Source organism: Mus musculus, chromosome 9, assembly GCF_000001635.26.
Source record: "Mus musculus strain C57BL/6J chromosome 9, GRCm38.p6 C57BL/6J".
NCBI classification, from domain to species: Eukaryota; Metazoa; Chordata; class Mammalia; order Rodentia; family Muridae; genus Mus; species Mus musculus.
Genome location: NC_000075.6, coordinates 69,366,969 through 69,378,046, shown reverse-complemented (window position 1 = coordinate 69,378,046; position 11,078 = coordinate 69,366,969). Strand labels below are relative to the sequence as shown.

General features: G+C 45.1%; 1 protein-coding gene across 7 annotated transcripts in view; it reads right to left on the bottom strand.

Moving 5' to 3' along the window:
• Window positions 1–11,078, bottom strand: part of Rora (RAR-related orphan receptor alpha) — a 734,843-nt gene that overhangs the window by 10,200 nt on the left and 713,565 nt on the right. For all 7 annotated transcript variants that reach the window (NM_013646.2, XM_030244146.1, XM_006510880.1 and 4 more), the window contains 5 exons: window positions 6,711–6,832; window positions 4,826–4,958; window positions 3,925–4,032; window positions 2,552–2,662; window positions 1,157–1,269 (listed from right to left, as the gene is read on the bottom strand). In NM_013646.2, the coding sequence (NP_038674.1) occupies window positions 1,157–1,269; window positions 2,552–2,662; window positions 3,925–4,032; window positions 4,826–4,958; window positions 6,711–6,832 (587 nt within the window). The remainder of the gene's footprint in view (window positions 1–1,156; window positions 1,270–2,551; window positions 2,663–3,924; window positions 4,033–4,825; window positions 4,959–6,710; window positions 6,833–11,078) is intronic.

Sequence of the window (11,078 nt, the reverse complement as noted above, 5' to 3'; positions counted from 1 at the left end):
AACTAGCATCTAGCAGCTGAAGGTAACAGCAGTGACCTGCGGAGGTGCTTGTAAACTCTGCTGCACTGCACATGGGCAAGCTGCCCAGGGTTTCAGAACAGTCACTGTCTCTGGGAAGTGTCCTCAATAGCTCCTGTCTGCATCAGGCCCTCTCTGTAATAACAGCCCTCAGGCGTGGGCAGAAGGGACTTGCTATTTCCCTCCTGCTCACTGATCAGGTACAAAAGCAAAGCCACACCCAGTTTCTCTACTATGACCTCCCCAAACTATCAGAAAAAAACCAGAAGCAATCAGGCAGGAAACCTAAGCCTCAAACATCTCCCTCCAGTCACCTTCTTGTACAGTAAAACATGCCAAATGGGCAAAGAATGGAGAGAGCTGCCGTTTCCAACATCAGAAGCAACAACACTGAAAGATCTATCATTCGCAAAAGATAATTTGGCAAAGTGAAGCCTCGTCCTTTTTTTAATACAGCACAGAAGTAGGAAACTGACAAAATACAGAAAGCAAAGTATTGCTGATAACTAATGAATTTAAGAGAACCAGTATTAGAATATTTGGTTATCTTTTAGTCCTATTTAAAGTCTTCCTTCTGAATTTAAAGATATGCCTGCTTATCTTTAGTTAGTGTGGCATGTTGATCCTTTTTTATACTTAAGTTTAAGAACAGGAAGAGGTTCCTGAGAGAATTAGTTATTTAAAAAAACAAAAAAACAAAAAAGAAAGAAGAGAAAGCGTTTTGGGTGGCTGGAGAAATGGCTCAGCAATTTAGAGCAACAGTGTCCTTGCAGAGGATCAGAGTTTGGTTTCCAGCTCACAAATTTGGCAGCTCACAACTGCCTATGGCTTCAATTCCAGAGGATCTAGCACCCTCTTCTGGTCTCTGTGAACACTTGCATATGCATGCACCCCTCTTTACACATGTAATTAACAGGTAATAAAAGGCTGTTTTCCCCGACTGCTGCATTACTGCAGGAAACTCTGGGATCAATTATACTAAGTAGAGTCTAACCTGGGCCATGAGTTTTGGTTTATCAGAATTTTCTGACTTAGTAGCCTGTGCCATGCTGATACTTTCTGCGACTTACGAGGATACCCGTAAGCAAGCTTTACGGCAGAGGATAGTTCCGGGCAGCCAGGCACCTCCGGATCTCACCTTGGTTAGAATTCCATCTTCTCGGTGGTTCTTCTGTAGGACGTGCTGAAGGGCCAGCTGAATTTTCTGTTGCAGCTTTTCTATTTTTACCTTTTCCTGAAGCCACGAGCGATCTAAACATGGAAAAGTGAGACGACTCAGCACGTTTCTCTAACACAGTGTCAGACCCATGTTCTTCTTGACCAAGACACCCTTTACTGTGCTATACTGCATGTTTAAAGGCCCACAGGCCAGCTTCACTCTTAGAAATTTTGCTTCTGTAGGACGCAAAGGCAATCTCTGACATATGCACCAGGGTGTTAAATCTTTTCACTGCCACTGGTACTGGGGGGAGGGAGGGTACTTCTGCTCTTAAAGGACAGCTACATCATAGGACTGAAATCAAATGATTGCAAGTGAACCCATAGTGCCCGGCCTTCCTCAGGGCTTTCTGATAACTCTACTTCTGTGGGCACCATCCCACCTGTCCCACAGGCCTTCATGGAAATGCAATTGCTTTTTAATCCAGGGCATCTCAAACTGCCAATAGAATTTCAAATGACTTAAGGGTTGTTAATTTAGGAGTGTCTTTGTATGAGAATTCCACGGGAACATCTCTTCCCCAAGAGGCAGAGCTTCTGGGAAAAGAGGCTGGATGCAGACAGACTTGTGGGTGGCAGTGTCTGCAAAGGTACGTTGTCTCAGAGACTGGCAGCAAGAAGAGCAAACCTATTTTTACGAGATCCCTTTGTCTTGGTATGTGGAGTTTTTGTTGGGTAAGGTTTTATCAAGTTATTACTTCTTAATATTTTTAATCTGCATATCATGAGGTCTCTTTCTCTCTGTGTGTTTCTCTGTGTCTCTGTGTTTGAGAGAGGGATGGACATGTGTGTATATGTTTGTAGAGGCCAGAGGAGGACATCAGGTGTCCTGGCCTATCACTTTCCACCTTATTCCCTTGAGACAGGGTCTCTCACTGAACTTGGAGCTGTGTGTGTCTGTGCTCAATGGCTTCCTTTTTGTTCCCTCCCTCCCTTCCTTCCTTCCTTCCTTCCTTCCTTCCTTCCTTCCTTCCTTCCTTCCTTCCTTCCTTCCTTCCTTTCTCTCTCTCTTTCTCTCTTTCTCTCTTTCTCTCTTTCTTTCTTTTTTTTAACATGGGTGCTGAGATTCGAGCTCAGGTCCTCATGTGCTCTTGCCGCTGAGCCATCTTTTCACTCCCATAAGGTCTTTAGAAAAGATTTGTGTGTTGGGGGGTGGTGGTGGTTATACTTTGGAAAACTTTAAATTTAATAAGGGTGGCAGCTGCTCTTGGGAGCCCCGCCAATGTCGTACAACATGGAAAAGTCCTGTGCCTCCTGAATACACTCTGCACCTGGATGAGTCAGAAACTGTTCTACTTCTGTTTGATTCCCTTACCCGCTGACATCAGTACGAATGCAGAAAATAACGCGATTTCGTCTTCGGTCAGGTGCATAGAACACAAACTCTTCCCAAATTCAAACACAAAGCTGATGAAGTCTTCACAACCTAGGATTAAAATAAAGGCAGTTTAGGATGTTGGTGGTTACCCCAGGGGAAGAAGACAGGACAAGGTGAAGAGAGATGTGGAAGTTGGAGATAAGCTGGAAGAGTAAGAGTGTTTCTTAGTTGACTTTTGAAGCATTAAGAGGGAAATTGGCTTAGCCAACATCACCATTGCTAGTAACATCTTCTGGTACCGGTATCCCTGTCACAATCACCACAAGGTATTATCAGCATCACCATCATCCTTAGCGCCATCAGTAGTTTCTTAGCCACCACTGTCAGCTGCACATCAGGACCCTCTCCCCATCATGTAGTTCCTGGGCAGATAATTGCTTGAACAATGATCTTAAGAGTTTCCTCAGGCTTCAAAACAGCGCCGTGAGGGGCATATGGTTAACATTCCCATTTTAGGGCTCAGGAAACAGAGACTTAACAGATAAGTAATGTACCTATGGTCACAACTTGACATTGGAAGCCAAGTTGTCTGACTTCAGAACCCTTGGTTTGAATGAACAGGATCGAATGGTGCAGTGCCCTGATCCCCAGATGCACACTGGTGGTGTGATTACTGTAACTGCTCACCAAATTGAAAACAGAACGTGAAAGTCCTTTAAAATAACAATTCAACCCACCTAAGACTGGTTATGTTTTGTGTGTGTTGTATCTTGGTTTATATTTGTAATTGGCTGTGGGCTGCACTGCACTGAGCTAGCTAAGCCTCCTGTCTCTCACATTTAAAACAAGCCATTTAACATATCCTGGGCTCCGCTTGTTTCTCCTTAATGGCAGCATTCTGATTATCTAAATTTTAGAAAGTCAAAACAACTTGTTTTATGATGCACATGCCTTAGTTTTCTTTAGCTCTACTGGACTTTTTCAGTGTTTACCTTTTCGTAAATGGTTATTGTATGAGGCCAGGGATGGTGGGCTTTCCCATCTTAGCTTCATTGTATATATGAGCCATAGTCTTTCCATTATTTGAACACTGTATTTATTGAAAACCTGCTTTACTTGAAGCTGCAAGGGTGACTGTGAAAGCCCATGCACTACTCACTCAATGGCTACCTTGCAGCTGAACTCAAGCTTACATATGACACAGACAAAGATATTTGCTGCTTGCCGAGTGTTTTATAGCAAATGGCTACTATACACAGAAAAATAGGTGTATCACCCTTTAGCTTTGGTTCCACATAACCAGTTTCTATTGTGCCACATGCTTGTACATGATCCCCACTTACAGAGACAAAACTGTGAGCTTTCCTTACCTAGGGACTTGAAGACATCGGGGCTCGCATACTTCCCGTCAAAGTACACGGTGTTGTTCTGAGAGTCAAAGGCACGGCACATCCTAATAAACACCACCTCTAGCGAGCCTGCACGGAGGAAGGATTGTTTAGAACCGTCCCACAGACCTTAGTTCCTTTCTGAGGTACTGAAACAGATGCCTTCCTGAGATGGCACAGCGCTTTGTGCCTGGCTTCTCAGTCTCACTGGCCCTCTGTCCAAAGGGGCAGAAGAAATGAAGACTGACTCACATTGCAGAGGGCAACATTAATGCATACTTATTGCAACAATCCAGCCTAGGAATGACTCTTTGAGCCCAGAAGCATCTTTCCAGCAGCTCAGCACTAGGGCTTGAAGGGTGATAGTAAGATCATGGGCGTACAAAAATTCCCTAGTGGAGCCTTCTTCCCGGAGGAATAGGAAAATGGGAGGAATGCTTTCTGAGCATATCTTTTAAAAATATATCTACACACACACACATACACACACAGATACAAATAACTAGTGTATGAGTATTTTGCTTGCATGTGTGTGTGTGTGTGTACCATGTACACGCCTGGTGTCTGTGGAGATCAGAAGAAAACATTGGGTCCCCTGGAACTGTAGTTATTTATGGTGGAGCATCCAGGTGTGTGCTGGGATTGAACCTGGGTCCTCTGCAAGAGCAGCAAGTGCTCTAACCATAGAGTCATCTCCTCAGCATCCCCCCCAAACACAACTTTAAAATGTTTTTATAAAAAGGGTTCAGTTTCTGCTAAGTATACCCTGAGCTATTATCACTGAAGAAAATGCCTTCGACATCTTCCTTAGCAAGCATTTCTGTAACAAGCAGGTGAAAACAGGCAGGAAGTGGGTATTAGGATTCACTCGCAGCACACATACCTGCTTTTAGAAGCACAATTTGATCATTTTGACACAGCTCCATAAATCCATCAATGCGTTTGGCAAACTCCACCACATACTGGATAGCTTCTGTAATCTTGATGGCACACAGCTGCCACATCACCTCTCTCTGCTGTGAAAGAGGAAGGCACATTAGCATAAGACTAGCTGGGAACCCTGGTGCAGCCAGCCTCGGGCTGGCTTCCTAGTTTGTAAAAAGCTTTCTTTGGAAATGGGTTAAAAAAAGATTATAGGATTAAAAAAAAATAGTCTCTGTTACTTAGGTTATAAAAGCCTGCTTCCGTATCCTTTCTGCCTACTGAGATTCCTAGCTTACAGTTTGAAGGTGATGGAATGGAGGGTGGCAGCGAGGTGGGGGGTAGAAAGTGAGGAATATTATGGATGTATGGGGCCAACAGCTCAACACAAGTCAGGAGAGCAATATACATTACTGCTTAGCTGTGGGCTACACAGTAAGACAAGGATCTTCTTTTTCATGCAGTTAATTTATTTTAGGGAGTTTACCCATGCTCTCCTTGGAGGAGGGGAGGGAAGAAAAGGGGTACCAACCACATTTTTTTGTCTGTACCCCCTTATGTTTGATAACATCCCTGTTTCATATCATACACATTGTCTTCTATTCAGAAATGACATCAAAACGCTGAGGCTTCTCAGCTAGTAGTACAGTGTAAGAGGAGCTGAGGTCGAAACCCTACTTCTCAAGGCTTGCTGGTTCTCCTCTGTGGCTGGGATGATGGGGCTACTTTGCACTGAGAGGCAGACTAAATGAGCTGTTGCCGGTCCCTTCTTCCCTCCCACTCATCACAGTGTCCTGGGGCTTTTTGCTTTGCTCCTCTGCTCTTCCGATACACCCTGTTGTTTAAGGTTGGTTTAAGGTTCTTTCTAATAGTATGATGGGGATCAAACCCTGGAGTTGAGTCACATGAGGCCATGGTGTTAATGCTCTCACTGCGTGGTCACAGCCAAGGGATGACAGTTTTCTTCCATTTCACAGCAAAGGGAAGGATCCACCTCTATCATCTCCATGGTCCTTCCCTAGCCCGACTTTCTATGATCACTGGAAAACGCCTCCATATCTTCTCTTTCCAAAGGCAAAGTGAATAAGTACCACCACCCTACCTGCAGCTTACCCTCACACTTTAGTGACCCCATTGGTCATTATCGTTGAGAGAAAAGCAAGTAGGGTCATCACCTGTCAGGCTCCGTTTTGGTTCTGAGCAGTTATAGCCAGACTTTCCAAACCTCATTCTTCTCCTTCTTTATTAAAGCCATTTTAACTTTGTGTGTGTGTGTGTGTGTGTGTGTGTGTGTGTGTGTGTGTGTGTGTGTGTGTGTAGCACAGAGGCTCAGGTCCCCTGAAGCTAAAATTACAGGTGAGCTACTTGACATGGGTGTTGGGAATCAGACTCAGACCCTCTGGAAGAGCAGCAAGTGCTCTTATCCAGTGAACCATCTATCTCACCAGCCCCACCTTTGCCCACAATCTCTAGCCAACTATTTGTTAATCTAGAAGCATGTAGCATGGGGCTGAGAGTACTTTCCTCAATTCTTAGACCTCAGAATCTTTTTCTGTGGCATCAGGACAAATCCTCACTCGTGGAGGCTTTCGGAAGCTGCCCGATCCAGTTATCCCAACTGGCACAAAGGAAGGACTTACGAAACACAATAAACTTTGTTCCAGCTGAACTTTCACACGCTAGCATCTCAGGAAGACAACAAAGCTCTGGCTGTAAGATCCTGATCAGAGACTTGAGCTCTGATGCAGGACAGTCAGCCTTGGTCTGTCTGGACTCTTGAATGAATGCCCTTCTCCCACCCCCACCCAATGTTGCCTCAGTGGGAAGAGAAAGTCCTCCAACTCTACCTTGTTCTGGTAGTTTTCAATCTCCTCCTGCAGGAAGGTCTGCCACGTTATCTGCTGGAGCTCTTCCCGCAAGTACTGGCAGGTTTCCAGGTGGGATTTGGATATGTTCTGGGCAAGGTGTTCTGGGGAGAAAACAGGAGATCACGACCATGAACAGCCACGTTATTTTAGGAGCCAATAATACTCTTCTGCCGGTGTCATCCACCTTAAAAAGCAACTCACTTAAAGCAATGTGCTGACATTTGGTTTCCTTTGTATAGCTAAGGAAGATGGAAACCGCCTGTGTTTGTGCCCCAGGGGATGGAGGAGAGAGGCTTTGCAAAGCCAACAAGACTGCTGGAAGTATGGTGGATTCAGAGACTTGAAGACCTTGGCCTTGTCATAGGCTTTCTGCCCGTGTCTGGAGATGAACATGGGTTAGGCAGGAAAAATGAAAAACAGCCTCTTCTTGGCTTTTTGTGCTGTCCTGACAAAAGTGGGTCTTTAAAAGCCAGGAAGTTATGTAAGTGTGCACATGTCTGTGTGTGAGCACAAGAGCATACATCTTTTTATTTCTGCAGTATGTGTATGTGTCTCGAGTGTCTTCCTTAATTGCTCGCTCCCCTTGCTCCCTGTCCCCCCCCCCTCCCCCATGGTTGGGTCTTTCACTGAACCTGGAGCTCTTTGATTAACCTAAACTGGCTGGCAGTGAGGCCCTGGGCCTGCCTCCTCCTCTTCCTCCTTCCCGGGGCTGTACTTATACCATGCCCAGGGGTTTGGTTTTGTTTTGTTGTTGTTTTGTTTTTGTTTGTTTTGTTCTTCCTTTCCCTTTCCCTCTTCCCCTTCCTTCCTTCCTTCCTTCCTTCCTTCCTTCCTTCCTTCCTTCCTTCCTTCCTTCCTTCCTTCCTTCCTTCTTTCCTTCCTCTCTCTCTGTCTCTCTCTGTCTGTGATACATGGGTTCTTAGGGACCAAACTGAGGTCTTCATGTTGTAATGGCAAGCACCTTTTTGATTGGAACCTCTCCCCAGCTGGAAAGATGCCATCCTTTAATGATGACAACTAGCTATTACCTTTGCTTTGCTAGCAAACATCAGGACACACATTGCTGAGGCATGAACAGATTTTGTACTAGTTTGGCAGAGAGAGAGAGAGAGAGAGAGAGACAGACTGACCCTGGACTGAGACTGCCTGGGAGTATGTCTCTGCCTTGCTGTTTCTGAGATATATGACCTTGGAAAGTTGTTAACCTTTCTGTACTTTGCTTTCCTCTTTGGCAAAACAAAGAAAATGGCACTTGTTCATAGGACAGCTGTGAGTATCCAAGGACTCACACTTGGAACAGGGAGTGTCACATACCGATGCTGTATAATTGTTAGACTGTGTATTAGGGCTTTGGTGATACTAAATATATGCCAAAGACGTCTCTAGAGTTGATCACCTGTGGACATGTGTGGACAGACAGAAAAGATAATTTAAAATATCAGAAAGTAGGATGTGAGGCACATCACAAGATAAAGACAGTGGCTATCATGGTCAGGAGAGGAGAGATCAGGATTGGCTGGATAGAATTGGAGAATGCTTCTGAGTAAAGGAGGGATACCAAGGGATGGGAAGGGTTGGCAGGAGGGAGGGGTCAGTGCTATATAGAAGGGACCGTGGATGAAAGAACACATATGACACTTGTAAGGGGCAGACAGATTCGATGGTGTAACAGGGTTAAAGCAGACATAGCTAGCTAGGAGCCCACCTCCTGAAGGATCTCGGATGTTTAGGATTGAGCCAGAATATGATATAATAATAGGACTAAGCAGAATCCTGGCGGGAAAGCCGACGTATTGAAGATTGCATCTGGGGACTGGGGACAGAGGACAGGCAGCTTTGTGCTTGGGACCTAGAAAGCCTGGGGTAGGAGGGTCCGGTGGGTAGCTGATAAAATGTAGATTGAGTTTTCGTGTGAAGCAGGACATTAGTGTCAGGGAACAGAAGGAATATTTTAAAAGAATATTTTAAAAGCTGGACGTGATAGTACATGTCTGTAACTTGAATTGGGTTAGGCATAGGAGGATGGACATGTACTTGAGGCTAGCCTGATCTATATAGAACATTCTAGGCTCGAATGCCTACATAGCAAAGATCCTGTCTCCAAAAAAAATGTAATGGAAATAGTTGATGGGAGTTTACAAACAACGGATCACACCGAAAAGTGCTCATGTTCTCAGGGTTGAGTCCGTGGCAGGCAAGCCACTTAGGATGGCATAGAAAGTAAGGCTGGCGGACAGTACCACAGAGCCCGCTTGTTTATAAACATGTTCCAGCTTCCGCCAGACAGAAGGAGACATGTTTCTGTGTGAAAACAGCAAGCTCACCTAAAGGCAATCTGAAACTGGAGTCTCCTTGGAGACACAGAAGCATAATAAACCCTAACAGCTCTGCCTGGCAGCACACAGGTAACAGAACAGCCTGGATAAATAGTATTTAAAAAGCCAAAGAAATCAAATGTAAACAGAAGAAAGCACTTCAAGGAGACAGACCAGAGGAGAAGCAGAGAAGCCTGCTCATTAAGATAAAAAGAATGGGTGTTAGAAAGCAGAAAATTAACGCTTAGATAAAGAGCTCTGGCTAGGGAGGACAGTGTCTAGACTATAAACCAAGATTTGTAGATTTAGAAAAACGAGGCCCAGGAGGTGCTATGGGGCTCATACTCCGCTCGCTCATCATTATCTCTTTCCCAGTTATGGTCAACATCTTATTTCAATTGATCCTGACAAAGGTTACTGGGTGCCAAGTATGGTGCTACATGCCTGTAATCTCAGTGCATGGGAGGCAGAGACAGGAGGATTTCCATGAGTTAAAGACCAGCCTAAATGACCTAGTGAGTTTCAGGGGTACTGAGTGAAGCTCTGTCTCAAATTTTATTCAGGGCTGAGGATATTGCTTAGAGGCGGAGTGCTTGTTTGCCGCGCTCAAGACCCTAGGTTTGATTCCGAGCACTGCAGAAATGGTTCCTGGACACCTGGACCTATGTGGGGCTTTCCCACAGCCAATAGGAAGAGACAGTGACAGATGCAGTGCATAGAGTGGGTCAGCAGGGGGCAGCAGCTACATGGTGACCGACCAACTGCTCAGGCAGTGTTTCTGATTCCAGTCTATAATAGATCTGGCAAGGCTAATTTTTGTTGTTGTTGTTGGTGGTTTTGTTTGTTTGTTTCTTTGAGACAGGGTTTCTCTGTGTAGCCCTGGCTGTCCTGGAACTCACTTTGTAGACCGGGCTCGCCTCGAACTCAGAAATCCACCTGCTTCTGCCTCCCAAGTGCTGGGATTAAAGGCATGCACCACCACAGCCCGGCAAGGCTCATATTTTTAAGACCCTTCACTATTTCCGAATGTCCCTTTCATCAAGGGAGAGTATAACCAGATCGCATAAAATCTCAGAAGTCAGTGTGGCTCTCAGGCTGGGTGGAGACCATGGAGTCCTAAAACCTAGGAGTTAGGACACAAGCTTTCTGGGCAAAGCTCCGCCGCTCAGTTATTTTTCTTGCTTTGCAACACTGTGAGTTTGTCTCCCTTCTCAGTCCTGACAGTTTTGGTGCTGTCACAGTACCCAGGTGTGTTCCACCTGCTGTCCTTGGACAGCACGTGACCATGGGTAGCTATGGATGCAGCTTCAATGCAAGAAAATCTCAATTTTTCACTTCAATTATGCTGTGTGTGTGTTACAATCTTTAAACCTTTCAGATGTTTCTAAGATTTTTCTCTCAGACCTCAGGGTAGGACAGAACTTTTGGTATCATCTAGGCTAAATACACCTCATTTTTATAGATAGCATCAATAATTAACATTGGCACAGCAGTTGCCGTGTGGTGGAATATATATATTCAGAAGAGGAAAGACGGTGACAGTTCCCCATTTCTTTAGCTAGGCTCCTGAGACAATAATAGTGTTGCAGGTCTCCAGAGGCAGAGCTTCCTCTGACGCAGATATCATCTGGTTTCAGAGTTTGGGCAAACCTTTATAGACAAATGGATGCACAAGAGGGATAGTTACAGCTCGTGGGCTGTATGGCTCAGTGAGTTGTGCAACCAACTGCAAAGCTGGGAGGGACCACAACCCACATAAGCCGGCTTCTTGTCTCATGGCACCTGATTCATCTGCCATCTCTTGCACAAGGCACTAGCTAACAAACCCAGATTAGCACTTTTTATAAAACAAGCCTTGGTTGTTTATCTGGAATGCATGGTTCAGGCACTAATAGAATGCCAAGGGCAAGACTTCCTAGTCGAGGATGAAGGCCTGTGCTGCTCAACATTCTGTGGGTATAATTGTTGAAAGATGGGACTGGACCCAGGATACGTTCATGCACAGCTTACTCTCCTATTGTGCAATTTCACT